General features: G+C 38.2%; 1 protein-coding gene across 1 annotated transcript in view; it reads right to left on the minus strand.

Moving 5' to 3' along the window:
- Nucleotides 1-25,903, minus strand: part of Dhc93AB (Dynein heavy chain at 93AB) — a 169,222-nt gene that overhangs the window by 99,085 nt on the left and 44,234 nt on the right. Inside the window, exons 12-24 of the mRNA XM_071591717.1 lie at nt 23,258-23,344; nt 22,123-22,233; nt 19,249-19,403; nt 16,442-16,634; nt 13,031-13,167; nt 12,731-12,849; nt 11,942-12,137; nt 10,180-10,348; nt 9,868-10,071; nt 7,311-7,588; nt 4,449-4,824; nt 1,410-1,487; nt 144-329 (exon numbers count right to left, since the gene is read on the minus strand). Of these exons, the coding sequence (XP_071447818.1) occupies nt 144-329; nt 1,410-1,487; nt 4,449-4,824; nt 7,311-7,588; nt 9,868-10,071; nt 10,180-10,348; nt 11,942-12,137; nt 12,731-12,849; nt 13,031-13,167; nt 16,442-16,634; nt 19,249-19,403; nt 22,123-22,233; nt 23,258-23,344 (2,289 nt within the window). The remainder of the gene's footprint in view (nt 1-143; nt 330-1,409; nt 1,488-4,448; nt 4,825-7,310; nt 7,589-9,867; nt 10,072-10,179; nt 10,349-11,941; nt 12,138-12,730; nt 12,850-13,030; nt 13,168-16,441; nt 16,635-19,248; nt 19,404-22,122; nt 22,234-23,257; nt 23,345-25,903) is intronic.

Consider the following 25,903-nt stretch of genomic DNA (forward strand, 5'->3'; position numbering starts at 1 on the left):
AAGTCCATTCCATTCTACATGAACATTAACCCTTGAGTGCCTCTTTCCAATCCATGACCCAAGTCCACCAACACCTCCCTGCTACGCAGTGTCTCTCATGGTGATAGGGCATGCACCATACACATGTGTGGGCCTCTTCTCACCTGTTCCTTGAAGTGGTCCATGGTGGGGGGTGATTGCTGGGGTGCAAGGCCATCCCCTGCATTCACTAAGTCCAACTCTTCCTGCGTTAGCTGTCTCCCATACAACAAAAATTGCTTCATGAAAACCTCCCGATCCTCCAGCCAGAGGTATGAGTACACTTCAAACCCATTACAGTAATTATTTGCCTGTGTCGGAGAAAGAAAGATGAATTGTACCAAATGCAATATTGCCATGCATGCAAAATAAAAGTGTTGAGCACATTGCAGCAGAGTAGGAGATGCAGAGAGAGAGGACGGAAGAGCCAGACCAACCAAAGGAAAGCAACGCTGACAGGCAAGAATGATGATAGGCCATATGGATTGCTAGCATGGGGAATCCCTTGCGATATGTGCAGAGTGATATGTAAGTACAAGTATATACGTAGATATTAGTTATGCCACACACTGGAAATGAACAAGGCAACAAATAACATAATCATATTTCACATCATATTCATATGCTGTTTCAAACATTCAGTTTCATGATTTCACAATTCAGTTCCTATGATTTCAAAATTCCTCAACTTATGGTCACTTTTACCATATTCACATATCATTTGTCCCTTCCTCTCTTTCTCAACCATTTATTCCTCTAGCATATCTCTTTAACTAGTATATAACCAAAATAACTATGCTATGCTAGCAAAGTCATTATAGTTTTGCGCAATAAATAATGAAAAAAAAGAATTATGACCAACTCTGTATTGAACAGCAGTCATTCATGACAGTGAAAATGCTCCCGATCAGCTAGCTAATTTCAATCAAACAATTCCACATATTTTTCCCAATTATTGAAATTCCATTATTATTCTCTAGTTTTCTTATTGATCCCAATAGCTGGACACAGCTAAATTTTCCTCCCACTTCACTTCTTGCATCCTTATGCCCAACCATGCACACCAGCCTTATACCCAACACTCTACCATCAAACTCAATAAAGTCTTCAGTCAAAAACAGCCCTCCCTGCCCCCTTCCCCAGTTGTCTCTTTCTTTCTCTCTCTAACTCTCTTCTTATACCAAATAACACTTATTTCCATCAAATTCCTCATGTTTTCCATATATTTTTCATGCCCCTTAATATGCAATGACACAAAATTACAGCAAGTGATTAGCAAAAATATATTAGAGTGTGAGCCAAAGTATGAGCTAATATACTCTTCCTTTTCTACCATTTATACTATGTCCAAAAATTAGGCATTAAATAATTGGTGGGCATATTCTGCTTACATCCTTGATAACTTGCTTCACTCCATCTATTATTTCACTCCTCATTTCTTTCACATCTTCATTGTTCTCCAAATCCACCTATATGGAAGAAAAGTAATGAACAATTAAAGTCTGGTTACAACTTAAACAAACAGATCAGTAAAAGCATTCAGACACTGAAAGTCATTCATGTAGCCACTGTAAAACCCAATTGCTTTTTCATACCAAAGTTGAGAAAGATGGCTGTAAGCTTAGTGTGATTATGAAGAAGTATTTCATTCTTTTAGGTTCATTTTATAGCCCAGTGAACTAAATGAGGGCATTCACAGATTTAAAATATACACCTTACTTGGGCATAGCCAGGAGGGGACACTGCCCACTCCCCCTAAATCAAATAAATAAATGGAAATAGTTGACAAAAAGTAGAAATGAAATTTATGAAGATGAACTTAATTCCATCGTTAACTAAAATTAGTAATTTTTATAGCATGGCAAATATTTCTACTCAATTCGAGATTTATTTACTATATTTTAGGGAGCCTAAAAAGGGAATTCTATGATGGTGATAAAAGAGGGAGTCAGGAGAAGATGATGACTAAAACCACTCTATTACCTTATTCTGTTGAGCCTTAACTAGGACCCTCTTCCATCCCAATGCTTACAAACCACTAATATATATAGCCCGATTTTATATGCATACCAGATTAACAATGCTTACACCTCACTCTTGCTTTCCAATGATTTTACTTTTTATTTCTGCCGTTATTTTTATTCTCTTATGCCTGTCTCTTGTGGATTTTTCTTTGGGGAGATACTTTAAGCCATGCACAAAACATCATTAAACTTTACCCAAAAAGTCACAAATAAATATTTGAACACAAGCCTGGAAAAATGTGTGATCACTTGCAACACTAAGATTCTGGTGGAATGAGTGCTAAGACAAACTGAAGCAGCAAGTATTCCATGATGTATTCCATCACACAATGATTCCATGAATTACCCTCTCCTTTTTGCTGATAATGCAAAATGTCGATCATTAAGCAAGTGATTTTAAAAAATATCTTAGTTTGCTATGCTAATTACTCATTGTGCAAGGTGCTTGTCAAGCCAGTTTCCACTGCACATTCTTATTGTGCTCTGTGTTCCTCTCTATTAGTAACTTCATTACACCTATGCTATCCACCCCTGCCTCCCCTTCCTGAACCCCAACTTATCATCCCCTCAGCAACCATTTATCCTACTCCCCATCCTCTAATTGGTGATCCTGAGTACCACCTTAGCTGAGTGAAATATGAATTTTATTGTTCTATGGTCCTCACATATGGTCCACACTGCCCTTCCCTTTTTTGGAATGGGAATGAACACTGATCTGATGAAATCTTCTCGTCAAATCCCTCCCCCATAAATGATACGAATTAGTTCCTAAAAGTTCTTCCTCCCATGTTTTGCTAAAACACCAAGTAGTTCTTTTGGAATATTATATTCCTCCATTGTCTTATTTTATTTCAATTCTCCTTATGCCTTTCCTATCTTGCCATCAAGTTAGCCTGGACCTAAGCTATCCTAATCTATGTAATATTTTGTTTCTTTGTCTAAAATTACAGGCCAAAATCTTTACTATATTAGTCCTTGCTTCCAGAAAACTGAGCAAATTGATTATGTTGTTCATAAAACTGTGTTTAACTATCATATAGTCTAACTGATATAAATCTGAATCCCTGGATATTATCCATATGTACCTGCATCTACTGTGGTGCTTGAACTAAGTGTTCATTTTGATTAAACAATTTCTACTAGAGAACTCTATTACTTTTGGCCCGTGGTCATTCTTTGCACCTAAATTGTAGTCCATACCTCACTACCATCTCTTTTTGACCACTGTAGCATTCCATTCTCCCATCACTATCAAGAGTTTCCTTCCAAGGACATCCACAACTATGTCCTCTAACTAATCATTAACCCTATCGAATTCTTCCTCCCTATGATTGCTTGGTGGCATGTAGACCTGAACAATGATCAAGTTCTTTGGTTCAACTTTTACTTCTGTTAATGGTATTCTATAACTTGTTTGCTCTATGTTTAATATGCTTCTTGCTGCCTTTTTGTTCAATGATGTTGCAACCCATCGTTGTCTCTCTTCACCTCCACTGAATATTACTCCATAATTATTGCTCCAGTAATCCCTGCTATCCTTCCTCCTCATCTTGTACAGTCGTAAAATATCTTTATTTCCCCTCTTCTTCTCTCACTTTATATTTCCTAATTTCCTTGTCCTTAATGTCATCCTAACTTTCGAAGTCCCTATTCTAACTACTTTGATCCTCTTTTGTGTTCTGCTATCAATTTTGCTTTGCAATGATGTCTTGAGATAACAACCATGGAAGATTTGATCTCCGATGCTGAGGACAACGCATGGTCCTGTGCACCATATGCCATAGTTGCCAGGACTCATACCTGGATCTATGTCCATCATAGCAGCTCTGAAGATTTTAGATAATTTCCTGTTACCTTCCTTAATAGTATTTTTAACATGATACCATCACTTATATGGCCAGTGTACTAGGGTTGGCAGCCATCTCACTGAGGAACAAATGTTGGGTGGATTACCTTCTGTCTGTCTCCTACACTTCAAACTATCTGGTAAGGGTGATCTGATGGGTGCCACAAGAAGCTATCATCACTGCCCCTGACAGCACAACACTTGGGGTCATCAGAATGTGCAAGTCCTTCCTCCATGTCAAGGTTGTAGCCCATGGGGAGGGTTTTCCCAATTAATATATTAAAACTTTTTAATACAGCCATGGATTTCAGACCTACACCACATTGATTTTATATGATAAAGTCTATAAAGTTAACCATCTTTGACCCCATGATGCTCCTTTTAAATTGCAACTCCTGGTATTTATTTTGGGAGTAGTACTCATACATGTTGACGTGAGTAGAGATATTGTGATTAGGTTCAGATAGTTAAAAAATTGAGGAAGGAGGGTGGAAGAGGAGGCAGAACAAGAAGAGAGAAAGAGAGGTAGAGAGATGAAAGTCAGAGAGAAACCAGCAAACCTCATAACAAGGCAGGTCGTTGTGTTGGGCAACGCGGGGGATAAGGCTGGCCATTTGGATAATGTCCGTGACTAATCCACGGATGATGGTCATGAAGCCAAGCTGCCTGCTACCCCTTCTCCTCTTGAGGGCCTCCTCCTGGGGGACCATGAGGCCCTCTGCAGCCCCCTCTTCCCCTGCCTCATCCTCAGCATCATCTTCATCGTCATCGTAGTCCCCATCAGAGTCCTCCATCACCTCCAGTGCCACCTCCTCCACCTCCTCCAAATCCAGTGATGGGATGAACATGAGGAATGGCTCCCTGAGGACAAGGCGAGCTTCAAAGAGTGGGGCCAGGGAATTACTGGGATCCATATTATGCGTCAGGTAACCCAGACTGAAAAAAAACAGAGATGGCTGTGAATTTGAAAATTTCCAAACTTGATAATTAAAATTATCAATGCAAAAAGCTAAATATTTCAAAGTTTAAGGGTATTTCCTTTTCTAATAGAAACATAGAGCTGAGAAATAATGGTAGATATACACCAACCAAGTTGTTTGTGTTTGTATTTAAGGGTGGATTACGATGCTTCGGTAGCTAATGTGCTGGTTTTCCACCCTGAGGGCCCGGGTTCGAAACCTGGAGGCTGCAGATATTTTTCAGTGGTATCCCAATCCCTACTTGAGGTGCTTTATAGAGAGCACTTTGAGTGAGCATGTCATCGGTTGAATGGGGCATTAAGCTGCAGACCCCTTGGTGCCTTTCGTTAAGAGTAGGCTAATGTTGATGCCAGTTTTCTCTCCACTTAATCCTTTCCTGTTCATCCCTAATGGTGCAAGTGACCTCAGCTGTCAGTCACCTTGCCTAAAACTAATTTTATTTAAGGGTAAAGCTGTATTAAGATTTATGTTGGGATTACACACACACCTTTGGCACAGGCAGGTTAGAAAATCCTTAGAATTTCTTTACTAGATCATGGGTTACCTCAAGGGAGACAATAAAGTAACAATAATATTGGCCATTAAAACCACTCTACAGCTGGTCATTAAATCAACCATGACCCTATGGGATCGAAAAGAGATGGGGCATAAAAAATTATAAAAGATACAACAAAAGACTACCAAATATATATATGTAGGCATCGCATAGGAGAACTGATAACATATAGATAAATGTATTTGGATGGGATTATCTAAGGAATAGAAGGAAAATAAGAGAATATCCACCATATTCAGAAATATCTCTGGGGACACAGGCTGGAAAAGATTAAATAACAGTGTGGTAAACAAATAAGGGTGATCATCCCCTAAAATAAAATGTAGGTGACATAAGAAGAAGCATGAGTGCCACTATTATCTTCTGATACCTCTTGATAATCAGTTAACATGCCTGTCAAGACTTAAGTGACAGCATGAGGAATATTCTGGCCCATTCACCATTCTGGCATTTGGGGATGTCCTCCCCACTTTGCTTCCAACGATGGCAGAACCATGCATTCCTCTTTGTGATATTCATAAGGCTAATTTATAATATTTAAGTGAAACAGAAGCAAGAAGGAAATGTTGTAATTTCCTTCCACTGACTCAGAGATTCATCATGCAGGTCCCTAAAGGGGTTTGTGTTCCTGGTCCAATACCAGTCTGCCTAATACAGCTTAGTAAATACAAAAATAAATGACCGCTGAAGTAATGTTTAAGCAGGTTTTCATTTCAAATCTCTCTTATGATAAAAATTATAATTACTGATGAGATTCTGCAATTTCTTCATTAAATACGAGGGTCATCCGGAAAGTAGTACCCGTTCGTGAAATAAAGACACAAAAGTAAATATTAACAAACATAAAAAATTTTATTTGAAAGAGGATACTTTAAACTACTTCTCAACATAATCTCCAAGCAAATTAAGGCATTTGTCATAACGTGTGACAAGTTTCTGTATTCCTGCTGCATAGTCCTTCGCCGCCAGCTCATTGAGATACGCGAGGGACCCATCTTGCACAAATTTTTGCATAATGCAGATGGTGTTTAACAATTTCATGAACAATTGTTCGAGAAACATTGGGAAAATGCTCACAGATGTCATCAATTGTGACGCGCCGATCGTTCCTCTCGAATTCGTCAACTGAGCTCACCAGTTGGTCTGTAATGACAGACGGTCTCCCCGAACGCTCATCGTCGTGTGTGTTCCCCCTCCCCATGTTGAAGTTGCGACACCACCGCCGAACAGACGACTCGTCCATTACATTGTCTCCATACACCTCCTTTAATTGGCGATGAATATCACATGGGCGAACGTTTCTTGCATTGAGGAATTTAATCACTGCCCTCACTTCACAACTGGCGGCGTTCTCAATTTTTTTAAACATTGTAAACAATCACAGAAACAACACAGGCAATGCTAGCGTCACGCAACTTGACTCAGAGAAGGCAGACAAGCCACTGAAGCTATCTGACCTCGTCCAGCGGCTACTCGCGTCGTCAGCACTTCATGCAGCACGAACGGGTACTACTTTCCGGATGACCCTCGTACATCAACAGTTTCCCTGTACTTTTCTGCATGCATCCTCATGCTTAATGGCTATTGGTAACTGTTCCTGTGGAACATATTCAAGTATAATTCAATCAAAATAATCAACTTATTTCTCCAATTTTATTTTTTTAAATATTTAAAAAGATTTTTAGAGGTCATGTTGTAATTAAAGGTTAGTAAATTAAATGCCTTTATTTGTGTGCAACATGAAAGATATGAGGATCATTTAAATTTAAATATTTGATTGTTTCATTGTCCACCAGCACAAAGGGGATGCACTGAATCCTTGCCTCACTTGCACAGCCCCTGTAGTGCCAGGGTACACTCCCACTTGGTGGCAGCACCTCTCTCACCTGCACCCTACGGCGCACATGAGTGCTTCACCCACAATTCCATCCACGTAGCTCACGTAGTCCTCCCATGCCGACACCTTCCACTCACATGGCTCACCTTCAAGCCCCACATCTTGCCACTCTTCCACCGCCTCCCCAACCTCCTCATCCATGGAGAGACAACAGAAGGAAGAATATGAGTCACAGATAAGAGAACAATGATGTACAAATGTTAGTAACACTCTAAAATTACTGTCAGACTTAGCCTGGCAGTTCCCAAGACACCAGTAACTCATGAGCTGAGTGTGAATTGAAAAACTCATGTCCCTCATATGCATGAGGAAAATGTTCTGGGAGAGTGGGCAAAGGGGAAGGTAAAAGGGGAGAGGAGCATGGGAGTAGGCAAAGTGGGTGCTATACTGTGCCCATCACCCAGAGAAACCCTTGATGAAAAAAGTGGTAATTCACTTCTCACATCAAGCATATTCCCCAACCACCCACTTCTCTTAATCCTTAATCAGACTATGCAGGAAATATCTATTCCAGGAAGGGATCCATTCAAAAATACTAACCTTTCGCCCGTTCTAGGAAATGACTTGGGATCTCCCTCCCAAAATAGGTCTACTGAACAAGTGCCAAGAGCCTTCATTTTGCTGGTAGCACACACATTTCCTCTCCTCTTTATTTATGTTTCAGTTTTCAATATTAATTTAGGTAGTTTATTATTTAAGGTAGGTTTTCAATGGGTTCATCAAATACGGTAACATTCTAAGCCTTGCCCAACATGACACAACCTAACAGTCTACATTAAAATATACCCTTCTTCTACATACTATCTACCTGCCTTCATTCCATACAATATGGCTATTCTTTTCTTCACCCTAGATCTCCTGTCTAACATTCACTATTCAATCACAATCTTCAACATTATTTTACCAATCAAAATACTGTGCATCCTCTTCTCCTATTTCCTTTGTATTTCTCACAGACATCAACCCTCTCTTCTCCCCTACCACGCTCAATACTTCAGTTATTTCCTATTCTGTCCCATTCCTCTTGATGCCCACTTATAAACAGGCTCCAATCTACTCCTATCTTCTTGACTCAATGACCAAGATTCTGTGCCGTACATAAATATATTCCATATCAGTTTTCACTAACTTTTTCCTAACATCCTCACTCAACATCCTAGTCAACTGCTCCCTCCTCCTGGTCAAGGTTTCTTTACCTAGGGGAGCAATTCTTTTTCTCATGTCCCTGCTATTTTGACCTTCTGTGTCTAAAAATACTTCTAATATAGGCCTATGGTTTCACCTACTTTAGTTTATGCCCTCTTATGTTCAAATTTAACATAGCTTTTCTTTTCTTGAAAACCTCATAACCATCATTTGTTTGCATTGAAACTCATCCCATACCTATCAAAAGGTTTTTCTATACACTTTCCGTTGATTTTAACTGGTTTCCTGGACAATTAATGCTGAACCATCAGCAAACCTAACTTATTTTAAGAATTTCCCACCAAGTTTCATGCCCATCTTCAGCTATTCTCATTCCTGATCATTTTCTCCACATAGACATTGCTAAGCACAGGTGGAAATGAGCAGCCCAGCCTTTCTCCCCTTCCTAAAACTGCCCATCCTGACTCTTCATCCACCACACTGTCAGAGACACGTACAGGTTTTAGATAAGTCACCCACCCCTTCAATCAACACCTATCCTCTGTAACACATTCATTAAATCTACCTAAATCACTCTATTGAATCACCTTTATAAACAGTGGTTTCATGCACAGTGTTAAATTTTCAATCCACAAGCAGGTTTTATAGCATTTATTTGGCAATCAAAGAGAATTACTAGAACAGGCAGCATCCAGCTTAACAAGATTAGAATGAGAATAATATGTATACCTATTTTAGTTTCTCAGTGATCATGTTGTAGATATAAGGTACACCATTAACCTGAATACAAATTTCAAGGAAAAAATAGATTGTGCATGAACTATGGTAAACTTCAACTACAGGAGCCCATGGAGAATTGAATAGATGACTAATTAAATGACATAAACAATTTATGGGTAATTCTTGAATACTTTTTGAAAGCATTTATCCGGAAAGAAAATTTTCAATTTTGTTTTAAATACGTGAATGTTAATGGGTATTTTCCAAGAAGATACCTGGATGATGTTACTATTAAATAGCTGATGCATCAACATAGGACCTATGTTAGTTTTCTTTCATGTGAACTTAGAAGTGTAGGGAAGTAACAATACAATAATTGACCACAATTAATTAAATACAATATATTTGTATTTACACTATTTCTTAATTTCACACAGTTTATTCACTTAATATTAATTTTAAAAAGTCACGTATAATTATATAATAAAGTTGGCAAACCAAAGCTATAGTGAAATGGGTTCAAAATGACTATCAAATTGTCATTTGTTGCCATTAAATAAAGGAGAACTCTTGAAACCGTTGATCAACCAATAATTGGAATTTAGAACCTTATGTAACTACATAATTCAACTATTATTATTGTGCACAACATTGATTTCGGGACCTTAGGAAGGCAATACCTTTTCAGTTCCACTTTCCTCCTCTTTCTTTGGCCCCTCCTCCAACTGCCCCTCCTCACTCACTTTCTCCATCCCCTCCACACTCTCCTTCACATCAGCCTTCTCCTCTCCCTCCAAACCCTCCTCCACACCCTCCTTCACGCCAACCTTCTCCTTTCCCTCCTTACCATCCTCCCCACCAAGCTTCTCCTTCCCCTCCACACTCTCCTCCTCCCCACCATCTTTCTCTTTCCCCTCCGCACTCTCCTCCCCACCAACCTTCTCCTTTTCCTCCACACCCTCCTCCCCACAAATGTTCTCCTTCCCCTCCACACCCTCCTCCTCAACATCTGTGGCCATTACACCCTCTTCCCTGTCATTCCCTCCTCCCTCTTTGGCACCCTCCTTCCTCTCCACCCTCTTGTAGCCAACACGGAAGAGCTTTCGGTTCTCATGGAGAAGACTCGCAATCTCCTCTGCTGCTGCCTCTATCTCCATGTACCTTTAAAAGTGAATTAATTCATGAAAAGAAACCATTGCCAGTGCCCTAAAGGCAGCGTAGGTCTGTTAATGTAGCGCAAGCCATACAAATCCTTTTGGAACTTAAAATGGAATGCTCTTGGTTTGAGGGTTAATTCTTTCAATTATAGTTAAGCATGTCAAATGAAAACAATGTAAAAATAAGTGGTTAACTCTAAAAATTCTAAATCAAATGAAGCACAGAAATCCAAACATGGTGATCTCTAGCAGTGGTTGAAGTAAAAAGTGTTATAAAGGAAGTATATATTAAAAACAGAGAAAAATAAATATGTGATATATTAAACCAAACTTTTGGAATCTTGAGCTTTGACATAATCCATCATTTTGTTTCATTATTATTTTGTAACTGTCCTTTTTCCACGAAAGCTTCCAGGATTCCTTTGGCACTTACAATTTTGTCATTCACTGATAGTTGTATCAGAACATAGCCATGAAATGTTGTCACAGCCTATTTTAATGCTCAATTTCAGAAAATGCTGGATAATGCATGATGAAAAACTAAATTTCCTTCATCTTCCGTCTCTGAGCTATCATCTTTTGGAGATGAAGCAGTAATCTTCTTGACTGAGGGATGCTTGGTCTCCATCAAGTCATTGTCCACATTGACTCAAGTCTCATATCTTAGCTGTCGGTCGCCTCCCCTCAAAACTACTACTACCCCTTTGTCACATGCTCCCAATTGCTGGAATCTGGACCATTCTTTAGGAAAGTGAATAATTGTTGTCTTCTTCTTTACGCCTTGAATAACCATACAGAAAATCATCTCGGCAAAAACAATAGCAACAGTCTCAATTCACTTCTCTCCATCATTTTTTAAGTACATTAAACAATTGTCTCCAAAAAAATTCATGTGTTCAATTAGATTTCCATTTCTAATATTTTGAAAAATTTGTTTGATACATTTCTTCCAGTATACTAAGTTTCTTTCAATTTTTTTATCATGCCTTGATCTATTGGTTTGAGCTTGGACATCATGTTTGATGGCAAGAATATAATGTGGATATCTTTGAGCTCTTGTATAATATTAGGATTAGCTGGGCAATTTTCAACGAAAAGAACAGCTTTTCTTTTCTCCCATTTGAGTCTTTAATCAGGTTAACGCATTCTTAGACTTCATGGAAAATTCTCCATTAAAAATCGTTTAGTACCACACATTTTTCTTTTTTCTAATTTTCATATTCAAATTTTATTCCACTTTGAGTAAAATGTGGTTTTGGTTTATGGAGAAAATCAAATTTTTTGACTTTGAGAAAAAATCTAGTCATCGGCTTCAAGATACAAAACAAATGTGGCATATCAAATGTAAAGAAAGACACTGTAATTCAAATTTTACCTGCCACCAAAAATTTGACTTAAGTTAATTTAAAGTTTGAGCTATCAATGTTCCGCTGTACTTACATACTCCATCATTACAATAGTCACCAAATATACCTACCATGCATACAAAACAACTTGTTAATCATCCAGGTATCAATGAACCATGTATATACTGGCAAAACATAGTCGAAAATGATTCATTGGCTTGGTGAGTCACTGAGGAGGAAAGGAAAAATACCTTTTGGTCTTGCAGTCGTAGTTCTCTTCCAGAAACATGAGGGCTGTCTTCTTGCCATCCTTACGCTCATACAAAGGGGCCCGCCCCCATGGACCCATGTACTTCTTCACCCTCTCCACATTGTCCTGTGTCCGTTGAACACGTTGCTCTATGCTTTGCACCAGGTCCCGCAGGGAGCAAATGTATGACCAAAGCTCTGCAAACAGAATTCAAGTGTCACAGTAATGGATTTCCTACCGAGATCCATAATGCTGTCTGTTTATGGAGAACAAGCAACACTTCAATGCTACAGAAAACTCAGGCAAATTTTCTCCTGTAAGTGCACAATGGTAGACAAGTAGGCTGGGAGGAGAGGCCATGCTGAATGGTTTAAGGCTTCAAGGGCAGTGCACATGAGGCAACAAGAATTATTTTTAGGCCTCGTCAGACCACCTAGACCGAGTCAAGGTTTTAGCTCATGAGGAAGGTGGGTGTTTATTGTATACAAGATATCAAAGTACACTGAAGAAAACAGTGGAGCATAATCAACATGCCCACCTGCTTCAGTCTCTCTCTAGATGAAACTAATGGGGTATTTAATATAGAAATTAGGCAAGGAGTAAAAGTAATATATACAGTTGCCAAGTTTTCTGACATAAATTTCGATTTTTTGCAACATTAATCTCATTTCAATTATAAACTAGGTGGGCTGGATAGGTTTTGGAAAAGAGATGGTCTTAACAAGCAAGGAAGAAGTGCCAATGAACCTCTTAATCAAATGTATCAACATAAATATAGGCTCTTATTTACCTTCTGAGTTCCAATTCAGCTTGCTTCGACCCTTCTCAATTAAAACATCTATTTCTTCTATTTCCTCCTTAACGAGTTTAAATTCCACAGGCTTGCTAGTTCTCCTAATTTTATTGTACCTAAAAACAAAATGTTTAAATGAAGTATATTTTAACAAGATAAGCCCCCAGGAGAGATGCAATGGTAGCATTAGAGGTACCATTAATATCGACCATTAATATGTACATAGCTATCATATTTATTTAACTACCACATATGCATCAATACAGTGAAAATGTCTGAGAAAAATCTGAAATGTACCACTCTATTGTCAGGTTGAGGCTTGATGTGTATTTTCTAAAGGTTTCACTCTGGTCATACAAGGCCAGGGCAGCTTCTGGAATATTCTCTATTTCCATGGACTTCAGGTAATGCACTTCACGTAGAACTGCCACCAGCTATCATGTTGATCAAATTGCCATATTCATGGGAAAATAAGGAAAAATATATCATTACTATTTTCACATACATGATGATCCTTTTATTATTGGGTTCTAACAGGCAGGTTCTATGCTAATTAATTAAAACAATCTCGCATTAGTAAAAATTTGTAAAATAACAAGTTAACAATGTTTTCTTTTTGGTTTATTTCAAATAATTATGATGCTCAGTGTCTTGTGATTTTTGATCAAAGGTTTGTGAAGCACTAGATAATAAAAAACTTGATTATTTATAACACATTTAAATACCTTGAGATGAGTTATATTTTAGACAAATTTCATGTCTGATAGCAGGAATTTTTGTAATTGCATATCAGTAAATGGTTGATAATGGGGACATGGTAACCTCAGATAGTTCAGTCATAGGAGATTACTATCCCAGGCTGCAGCCAAACTGCTATTGTCAAGTACAATGCTAATGAGATTTTGGATTCTGGGGAGCTCATACCAACATGCATGTAACTGAAGAATAAGAAAGTGATTTATTTGCAATCCTCAACATTAACTAAATCCTCAAGGTAGGAAAACTCAAACTCCGTACAGTTACCCTGGCCAAATAGAACATCACAACAACAGTATTACACAAGACAAGTTATACCCGCAATGTAGCTGTTGAGTCCAAAGGACTTTGAATTCTGAAAGGAAAGCCAGGCATGAGTGATGAAGAACATACCATACCTGGGTAGCAGCTTTACAATCTGCAAGCAAATCCTAGGAGTACGTCTGATTTCAACACTAAAATTCTAACTTGTCATTCTAATTTTAGAGGAGCGAACTTGATCTATTCAATGACAAATGAACATGCAGCTGTGAATGAGACCAACAAATCAGGTGCTGAGGTGGTAGAGGAATTTTGGCAGGACCCTGGAGGAAACATTGTATAGGACTCCAAACAAAAGTATGATCATGCTCCATGGAGACTTTAATGCATGACAATAGAAAGAGAAAAAATTTAGGAAAATCATCTGTGACCATTCAGCTCACAAGGGGACAATCAAAATGGCAAGTGGCCGGGTGAAATATGCAAGAGCTTTAGTGTGGTCATGAAGAGGAAAGACTTTATAAAACATCCAAAAAACAGTAAGCATGGTTGCCCCCTAATCTTAACCCAGGACTGTATCAGATTGGTTTAAAAACAACTATTGTCAATAAATGTACAAAAAAACAGCATGCTTATATTTTGGCAAAAACCCCTCACTCTTGGTTAACCTCTATGATAAGGACCTAAATTTTATGGGCAGCATAAATTTCTTGGGTGTTCAGATTGAATCATCACTAAAATGGTCCTTAAATATTGACAATTTAAAATCTAAACTTAATAAAACTATTTTTCAGTTGAGATATTTCTTTTTTTAATACTAGCTTAAACATCCTAAAATGTCTTTATCATTAAAATTTTCAATCTCGATTATCATATGGCATTATATTCTGGAGTGGCTCAAGCTCAAAGATTTTTAAATTGCAGAAAAAGATCTTAAGAACTACTTTAAACTTACTTTCCAGACACTCCTGCAGGCCTCATTTTCATGAACCGCAAATTATACTACTGACTGCTCTTCATGTATACAATCTAATCTTATTTGTTAAGAATAACATGTATTTATATACACAAAGCCTAAATATCCATCATCATGACACATGTACTAAACTTGACATGCACACCGAGGCAAGATTATCTTATTTGAGTGGTGATGGACCATACCACCAAGGAGCCAAATATTTTGACATGCTTCCTCCAGATTTTAAAGCATCTCCTTCAAATAATTTCAAGCATAATCTTAAAGCATACTTTGATTTAGGATGCTTAAGCTAGTACTAAAAAAAGAAAACTGATCATGTTGCAATTTCAAGGCATGTACGAAAACATATTCTAAGTGCCAAGGTCTTGTGGGGTGCAAATCTGGATTAGATCACTTTGTCTCCATGTCAGTATCATCCCCTGAACTCATAGAGCAAGGAATGCAACTTAAACAGTAAAGTTTGATATAGTGAAGACTAGAACCAGCAGAAATTTTGAGCCAGGATTGAACGAAAAGGAGTATCAAGGATGGGAGGTATTAAGGAAGACACTGAGTGATACTGCAACAGTCACAGTTTGTTTGGTTCGCCAGAAGAAATGGATGGATTTTTGTTTCCAGAAAACATCTGGATCTCTTAAAAAAAATTATGAAGTTAGAAAAAATACCACTAAAACCATCAAGAACCTAAAGAGGAAATATAATAAAGAACATTTGACTCATGTCAAAATGGAAGTCCGGAAAAACAGAACCTGGAGTTTTTATAGAAAGTTTAAAACCAACTTATATGGGTATGACTACCCAAAACTCAATTTCAAGAAGCATGAGGGAAAGATAGCATACAGTGATAAACAGAGCAGTCAGATACAGGCTGAGTTAAAGTGATCACTTTACTCACTCAACTGCATTACTGCCTTGCTACATTGCCAATATTAATCATCTTGATCTAAATTTTAAACCATTGAATCCAAACATTCAACTATAATATTTCCAAACAAATACTTACTTTATGTATTTATATCTATGTATTACTAGTGCACACTTTTGTAAACCTTTCAATGTATGACACAAATTATGGTATTCGCCACTATGGGACCAGGTCTAAAAATGATCTGCACCGAACTTACGTAAGAACTAGAACCACCGCACTAGGCCCTAAATCTATGGGTCTCCCTATGTTTAATAAGCTAAATGAGGACCTGAAATCCAGCAAAAACATTTGTCTATTTAAAAGGAAATTGAGAGCTTTTCTTCAAAGGAATTTATTCTATTCTATTAGGAATTTCATGGAACATGAAACTTAGAATAGGTATATGTATTACATTATGTATTATTGTATATATTATTGTATTAATACAATATGTATCACAATGTAAGCATAAATTGTATGTCAAATAAAGTACGTGAATTACCTATAATTATATTTAACTATCATATGTGATATCTAATGCCTTGATGTGTCTTGACGTGCTTTGTTATATTTAATATAATATGTCATTTTAATGCCTTAACGTGTCTTGACGTGCCTAGTCATATTTAAAGCTTTGACGTGTCCTATACTATGTGTACAATTTTTTGTATGATGCAGTCTCTGGACAAATAAACTTATTATTATTATTATTATAATCCTGAAAACAATATGAATCCAAATCAAGCATATTTTGTAGGATTTGTTCAGGGAGCCTAAAAGACGGATGCATGTACTGTATAATTACCTCAGGATGGAAGTTGAGCACCAAATCTCGGTTTGGGGTCCTCGCCAAGAGGCACAGCTGGAGGTGCTTCTCCACTGACCCTGGGACGCTCTTGGCCCAGTCAGCAAACAGCCTCTTCTCAAGTTCCTCCAACTGCCCTAGAACCCTCTCCTGTCTCTTGAGCACTTTTATTGCTTCTGGGCTCTCCACAATACTGAAATGAAATATTCCATGTTTACAAATAACATTGGATTACATGACATTCCCCCATAGCCAATGAACTCCTCCACAATATCAAATACAGGCAATAAGTGATGCTCAAAAATTTTATTTTGTGTATACAGTTTTGGAATGTTTCTGACAATAAATAAAATTAACTTCTAAATCAATCATTGAAACATGATGCTGTCCATAAAATTAGTGCAGTGAGCATTTTTAATCAAATGTTCTAGCTGAGTGAAACAGGGAAATAATGATGGTAATTATTAACATGACACATGTGTTGTCCCAAAGTAATGAAGAGCCCATTCAAGAAGAGAGGCAAGACAGCAACTTATCTCATGAAGTTTCATGAACTTTCCTGTAAAAACCTCAACTATGACAGTCCAAAATGGTATCATAGAAAACAATTTTCAAAAATTGCATCAATTTTTTTGCTATCTATATCCCTTCATGTTCCTTCATTCGGGTATGATATTTCAAATGTCTATCTCATTCAATCACTTGAAGTTATCTATTCACCACTATCTCAAACACTGATTAGTTACAATAATATTTGGGGGCATTAGATGGAGAGTGATTATAAATTGCCTAAAATCTGCTTTCAACAAAGCTGAAAATATCTAAATCCATATTATAGAGATCTAAATATTTTTAAAATGAGTCAAACTGCATGGTAATTATTATTATTATTATTAGGTAATCTACCACTTAAGGTAGGTTTTTGGATGGACATAATTACTAATTAAATAATTTGTGATCCCTAGCAAAACACAACATCCTACTTTGCAGCAGATCCCTCTTCAGCTCTGAGTACTTTCTTCCTCCCTTCATCCCGTCCAACATCCCTATCCTATTCCTTCCCTTTCCTCGTTTGCCTAACAGTCTCCCCTCAATTACAGTCTTCAACATCCCGCTGCCGGTCAATACCCCCTTCAGCCACTTTTCCTGCCTCCATAGGATTGCTCTCACAAAACCCCTCTCTTTGCCCACCATAACAAGTACTTCCTCGTTTGTTTTCTTCTCTGTCCATTTCACCTTCTCCATTCTTCTCCACACCCCCATTTCAAAAGCCTCCAGTCTACGTCTATCCTCCTGCTTCAATGACCACGTTTCCGCGCCGTACATAGCTACGCTCCATATCAAGGTTTTTACGAGTCTTTTCTTAACATCCTTACTCAACGTCCCCGTCATCAACTCCCTCCTCCTTGTGAAAGCCTCTTTGCCTAGCGCAATTCTTCTCCTTACGTCCCTACTACTTTGACCCTGTTGGTCCAAATGCATGGCAATATATATTGTAATATGTTTGTAATTGAATTTCCACTTTCTGCTCTAACACATCCTTAAAAATATCTGCTAACACTTAGCATAGGCATTATGCTAGAGGTTTAATTTCACTACCCACATGAGGCTTTGAAACAACTCTCTCATATATCTTTGAATGTTTAGCATTATTCAAATATTTCCAAGATGAAAATTCCTTCATTTTTCAATAAATTTTCCCGCATGTTTTTCTGGTCATTGATTACATATACATTGTTACACAGAACATTAATTAGGTACTTCAAGATAACATGACAGGCATAAAACACACTACTTCTGCATGGGCTAAAGCTCCTGACCAGACTGGTATCTACGATTATGAAGTTCACTATCAGTGCTTCCATTTGTGTCTTTGGTGAAAGAGCAGAGATCCTCCTATGCTGACACTGTATAAACTTTGAATCTAATTCATAACTTCTTTTTTCTCCAATTGTCATTGCATAGCTTAGTGTCCCCAAACACCTTGGTGCAAAACATCATAGGATGTGACTTTCTTTAAAATAAGTTTATACAAGTATAATGAAACAGATATGGTTGGCTATGCAATTAGGTGCCAGAAAAGTAATCTGGATTTATTAGATCTGATAAATTATTCAACTTTTTGCTTAGCTGGTGTTTCAAAATTCAAAATTTGATTGAGAGAATCAGCCAATAAAAAAGTACATACATTGACACTCACACAAATGTGGTCATTTATAAAACACCCGAAAGCAGAGTAAGTCAGTTGTTCAGAAGAATAAAAGGGGCAACCTTACCCTGCAGAATTACATTTACTATTCATGCTGTTGGCAATTGCTCCATGCACATGATTTATGTTTTTGCCACTTCATGTCTATTTTTATGACTCGGTCTGTATTTGTCAATTGTTTCATTGTTTTGATCATTTTGATACAATTGAGAAAATACTCTTCCTCTCATTTCTGATTCTGTCCAAAGCAAACAAAGGAAGACAGGATGGCTACCTACTTGATTAAAAGAATATAGGAAGGAATACATATATTCGAAAATATATCAGTAATCAGTCAGAAGAGAGAGTATTGAGTATGCCTGATGATCTGTGAAAATGGCTCCCATTACATGAACACTATACAGAAACTGAGGAGATCATGTATGAAAAGTCATAAAATATTGATGTACTGTGGTGAAAACATAAAAGCTGGAGTCAAGGACGAAGAGTGTCAAGAGAGGATAGGGAGGAACCTCATTGGTACGACATTGCCAGTTCCCTTCTTGGCAAGAGGGGAAACAAAGCAATCAAAAGGCGCTTGTGGGGCAATGGCTCTTACGGGTGGTCCAAGCTGCAGAAGCTTTCAATCGGGGCAGTGACGCGTGTCCTCAGCTGGTAGGTCCAGCGGAGGGCTCCCGCAACCGGAGGCATATTAATCCCTACCGGCATCCACAACTGCTTCTCCATTATCTCCATCTGCTCGTCAAAGAGCTCCTGCTCGAAGGAGGGGGGAGAGCAGATGCCGATTAGTGCCCAGTGAGTGCCAAATGCAAAAACAAGTTCACATAATAGAACGACAATGCTTTTGAGCTATGCTTCCATGCATCTGACTTTAATTTAATGTTGGCAAAGTGACACCAATAGAACCTGTTTTCGCACTTGCGAAAGGCCAGGCGGTGGTGGCATCACATTAACCGAGTTCTACGACACGAGATGAACAAATGAACAACAGGAACGGCGAGTGTTGGTTCCCGCTCTGAGAGCTGAGAGTTTGGCATCTCCTTGAGGCACCACAGCCTGCATTGGAGGATTTATGTTTTAATTAGATCTGCGGATTTGAATCAAATGCGTCATCAAAACTATGCGCCTTCGCAATCAACAGCGGAGGATTTCCCAACGACTTATCCAAGTGACTTGAATGACATTTCAGGAGGATCGGGATGGTGCGGTGGCTAACATAGAGGCTTCCAACTGAGAGGGCCTGGGTTCAAATCCTGGAGACAACGAAAATTTTTCAACGGTATCCTGATCCCTACTTGAGTTGTGGGACATTAAACTGAGGACCCCTTGGCCACTTTCGACAAGAGTAGACTAATGCTGACAGCAGGTGTCTCTCCATCCTTCATTTCCCATCCATTGCTATAGGCGCAAATGACCTTGGCTGTCGGTCGCCCACAAAACAATGTTAAAATGACAATTCAGTGTGATTTCAAAGAGCTTTCAAGGATTCATTGATTGTAAAAACTAATCAACACAATTTACAGAAGTTTTCTATGTGGTGCTGGCTGCTTACAGGCATGATTATTAAGGCAATTACCTGAACATCCCCTTGCATAGGGATACTGTATATTGACTGAGGCATCCTAATGCATGGGAATCAAATTCATTGTATGAGTCGTTGCACTAAACACTGCTTTCAAACAAAGACCTTTATTTGAGTTTTACTATGCAGAGCACCTCACATACTACATGTGGAAACAATACAAACAAATCAGTTTCAACAAAAAATCGACTCATTTTTAACAATAAAATCATTTTGCAATAGATTTGTACCTTTTTACAAACATTTTTCTGAAGAGAAAATTTTTTTTAGAAATTAAACCCATCCTATTCTATTTGACAAAACTTTGTGAAGATGGATCTTCAAGAGTGAAAAACACTGCAGGTGCCAAAAGATGGTGTCGATATGTTAAAACCCAGAAAACCTAGATAATACATGTTTCAATGTCATGAATTGATTTTCAGCCTTTGAGAATTTCCCATAATACTCACATTTACAGTGCAAATTTGTGCTATTTTTATTTTTAGCCTACCATTTAAGATATTTTTTGGAGGGGCACAAATTTAACGTTCCTACATTTCTTAGCCTGTACTAAAACACAAAATGACTCCACAATACAATCAACCCTCTAATTCTGAATACAGTTCACCTCCCTTCATTCCAAATGGAATGCTTATCCTTTTTCTCCCCCTAATTCACTCGCTCAATGGTATCTAACACAGTCTTCACAATTCCCACGCCAATCAAAATGCTCTGCATCCACCTTTCCTATCTCCTTTGGATTTTTCCTAACAATCCTCTCTCCTCCCCACCACGCCAAGTACTTCCCTATTGGTTTTTCTTTCCAGCCATTTTACTTTTTTCCATCATTCTCTACAACCACATCTCAAAAGCCTCCAATCTACGCTATCATCTCCTTCCAAATAATCAATTTTCCATGTTGTACAAAACCAGATTCCATATTAAAGGCCTCATTAATATTTTCTTAATATCCTTACTCAACTTCCGAATCATCGACACCTCCCTTCTTGTGAAAGTTTCTTCACATAATGCAACACTTATTCTGATCTCCATACTACAATGAAAATCTTAATCTAAAACACTTCAAAGATAGGTATATATGTAGTTCTATCTGCTTTAGGTTTAGCTGTCCAATTTCAGTGTTTAACATGGCTTTCCTCTTCAAAAACATCAAAACCTTTGTTTGGTTTACATTGACCCTTATGCCATACCTATCAGACTGATTTTCTAATGTGCTTAGCAATGATTGTAGCCTCCTTCTGTTTCACGGGCACTATTACGTACTTGGGTCGCCGATATATTGTAAATTTGTTTCACTAGCCTCACATACTATGAAGTTTTCTGGTACACCTTTTTCTCTCATACCGCTACCTGAGCTCTCTTTACTATGCATTCTCAATATTTATAAAAAAATATGCGTATATCTGCTTGCACATCACCTCCGACAATGACATAGAGGAATAAGTGCGGACCAATGTTCATCCCCAGCGCCAGGTTGAAAGGCGGCACTATCAATCGAGTGTCATGTATACTTCACTGGATCAAAATGGATCAAATGGTGCCATGGAGCCTTTAAGTATCTAAGCAAAGTGAAATATGGCCTTGGAAACTGATGTGCTAGATTTCTCCCCGAAATAAAATCTTGTATGACAAAATTGGTGCTTTTCCTACAACATATGGGGTGGATCAATTCTTTACGGCTCTTCCTTCGGGCAAAACCATATGAGGGTCAGCTGCTACCAAAGTTTTTATATGAAGAGTTATTATAATGGCCATTTCTGATTGTTTACATCTGAGCAAATTATGCATTATCAAATATTGTAACGACAATGAAATTAGTAATTAACACACAGTCACTTAAAAATCAAATAAAACTTCATGGAAAACGTACCAAGTAAAATATTCCCTCACCTGACAGATAATGGTTTCTTCATCCAGCATTTCCAGAATAGCCGTGTACTTGCTCGTGAACTCATCCTTTATCAAGGGCCTATCAAGGACAGTCCCCACGATGCTGATTAACTGCAAAGATAAGTAAGGGAATAACTTTGATTCAATAATATATAAGATGAACATGACTCCAAATGCAGTACCAGTTTAAAACACCAAGCGCACTTACATGAAATGTATGTGCAGTGCCTTTCAACGAGGTTTTCATAGTTTTGTCTCATGCCAGGGATACCGCCAAAAGAAATACACTTGACACTGTTCCACACGACAATTAATGAGGAATTATCCAGCCAGGAATCAGCAGACATACCAAAAACACAGTCACATGCGACCCATAATTGTTAACAGGAGAATGAACCCCTTTGCCAGGGACAATTCATTTCAAACACCTACGTTTTCTATGCCACTAGACTTCTGCTTGCTGAGAGCTTTTCCAGCTTTGCTGAAAAGGATAAGTATCTAGATTGCATGGGCATTATTGCTTGAGCGATTGTTTGTAGGTGTACAAAGTTGGTCCCTGGCTTGATTAGGGACAATATTCCCCGTAAAGCATATTGAGGGAACAAGTGCATCTCTTGGTGTGATGGTGTAAGGTGGTAAGTTTAGACCCTGGTAGGGGATTCATTTAACTCTAAACCATCGTCATGTAAGTGACCACTCAACGGTATTCCCACCAGCTCGATGAGGAGAACACCCCTGGGGATGTCGAGGAATCTGCAATTGTTCCAGGCAAGGAGTTCATTCTCCTGTTAACAAGTACAGGCCATGTGTGACTGATTGTGTGTTTAGTACCTGTGCTGATTCCTGGCTAAGGTTAATTCCCCGTAATTCACCATTTACATAGTGCATGAGAAATCGTTGTATTTTAGTTTCAAGTGCATGAATTCCTTTTGGCAGGATCCCTGGTGTGGGACGAAACTCTCCATAAATCTGATTGTAAGACCCTTGATATACATTTATGTATACTTTTTTAATGGATACGCCTTTGGAGCCCGACATACTATATCCATTTAGGCAGTAGAGCTCCCAGATCACTATTGACAATAATATAATTATAAATATATTCCCTGAAAAAAATATATTAAAATATGCTGACCTTATATATACTCTCAAGGTTGTAACAGTCATCAAACGCCTGGCAGAGGACAGCGGCAAGCCGATGGTCCAGGTCCATTATCTTGACCTTGAATTTTAAATTGAAAGAATGATAAGGTTAGAAATTTGCCAAAAGTGGATGCTTCCATCAAATGCATAATTGGAGTTCCAGTGATTCCAGCAGGAATGGTTCCAACAGATGCCAACTCAGGGTTTCACTTTATATATGGGTTAACATATGTATAAGCATAAGTTTATAGTGCACGCAAAAGAAATAAAGAGGGAGAAGAGAGAGGAAATATAGATATTATAGGGTTGTGCGAGGTGAGACGTAAGGATAATGGGGATTACTGGAGTGATAGTTATAGAGTAACATATAGGGGAGGGGACGAGAGCCATCGAGGAGTTGCCATAATACTAAACAAAAAGGTAGGAAGAGGTGTAGTAAGCATTTAGCAAGCAAGTGGTAGACATTTTATTGGTAGAAGTACAAGCAGGAACAACGAAATTGTCCATTGTTCAGGTCTTAATGCCTCCAAGCAACCATAGGGAGGAAGAAGTTGATGGGGTATATGATCAGTTAAAGGACATAATCACATGTGTTCCTGCAGGGAGACTTTTGATAGAGATAGGCAAAGGGAGCGATGGTAGCCAGGTGGGGGATTATGAATCAGGAACAAGAAATGACAACGGAGAGAAAACAATAGAGTTCTGCAGGAGACGAGGGTTATTCATCACCAACACTTGGTTTAGACACCACAAAAGGCATAGGTATACATGGAAAATGCCAGGTGACTCAAAAAGGTATCAGCTAGATTATATCCTGGTTAGGCATAGATATAGGAATAACATAATCAATTCGCACAGTTTCCCGAAAGTGGATGCGGACTCAGACCATTATTTAATAATAATGGAGATGCAGCGTCAGATTTAAAAGGATAAAACAGGGAAGATGGTTGAGGAAATGTAATTTAGAAGCATTAAGAAAGGAGTATCAGCATGCTGAGTAGAAAATCATGACTGAGTGAAGGGAGCTGAGTACAATAGAAAAAAATGATAACATATCAAAAAGGGGTATTGGAAGCTGCAAATGAAACTACAAGTACAGTCAATAAGGACAAGAAAATGCTGAATTACATACAACATGAGTAGAAAGATAGAAATGATAAATTAATGGAATAATGTAAATACAGAAACAGACAGAAGGAAGAATAAAGAGTAAACAATTGACTGATCTGGGGTATTAATATGGAAAAAGAAGCGTGGTGGAGGATGCAGTGTGAGGGCATGAAGAGTTCTCAGGAGACGAATGAAATGAGTGCGCTATTAAAGAATGTTTGACAAACTGTCAGAAATTAAAAAGGGAAAATCTTTGCACACCATCAAATATATGGGAGGAGAGTTATTAATTGAACTAGGAAAGATTAAAGAGATATGGAAAGAATACATAGAGATCACACATTAAAGAATACATTAGGCCATAGAGTTTAGACATAGACAGAGATATAGGATAATTTAGGTCCAGCAATACTTGATTACGAGAGACAAAGGGAATCGAAGGGAATTGAGACAATGGAATCGAAGTCAAAACAGACGGTGGGGATAGATAACATTACCACGGAACTACTAAAGGGTTTAGGAGAGCTTGAGAAGACTTGCAAAATTTGTCGAAATAGTGTATGCTAGGGGTGTTCGGTCACCATCAATTCTTCTTCTACCCAACTACTTCCACACACACATTATACCCTGACATCCACCACAGAGGGACGTGAAATGGGGGCGACAGTACACTATTCATGCAGTATCCGTTATGAATGTAAAGAATGTTATACTGTTAGTAACTACTCCGCTGGCTATACCAAAAAGACAAATAACGAATTCATTAAAAAGGGCAGGCTTTCATGCAACATAGTATTCCCTGTTGCCAGTTAATATTATACTCATTATATGCATAATGTATTTACGCGATACTCCACCACCATTTGGTATTAAGTGGGTCTCACTAAGGACAAATAGCACGTCAAGTTAATTTTTTTCACCACTGCATTTTCTAACTATACGTTTGATGAATGCTAGCTTATTTCGGTCTCCTCCGAATATACATAGGGCATATGTGTTTCCACCTTGTCAGAATGGATGCGTTGGGAACGCCCAAATATTTGACGTGGTCTACAACGTTCATCCGAAGAACTTCAAGTGCTTAAGTTTAAGAAGAAATTCAAGTGTTTAAGTCTGATCGTGTTTCTTTTAAGAAAGGCCTAAGGGTACACTTTTTGGTACTAAATTCCAAACCCCATTCCTTAGACCATTTTTAATGTTGTTCAAGTTATTATATAGTATTTGATTATCTGCGTCACTTGCTTTTTCTCTGTAGATTACAGTATCGTCGGCAAACAGTATGGAAGTCCTGAATCCATTTTATTTTACAGAGTGGAACGGAATAAACTCCCTCGTTTCAAAAAATCACTGAAGAGCGCGAAGGTAAAATATAGGAGTGGGAGTAGTGGCGTTAGCTGGGAGAAACAACGCCATGTTTAGCATGCAGTGGCCTGATGAGCATCAAAGCTTTATCGTATAAACGTTCTTTAAGAACAATAGTGGTGGCGACAAAGAGGGCGCTGTGGTCTAGCAATGAAGCGCCTTTTCA

This window comes from Hetaerina americana, unplaced genomic scaffold (genome assembly GCF_022747635.1).
Source record: "Hetaerina americana unplaced genomic scaffold, ioHetAmer1.1.p SCAF_5, whole genome shotgun sequence".
NCBI lineage: Eukaryota > Metazoa > Arthropoda > Insecta > Odonata > Calopterygidae > Hetaerina > Hetaerina americana.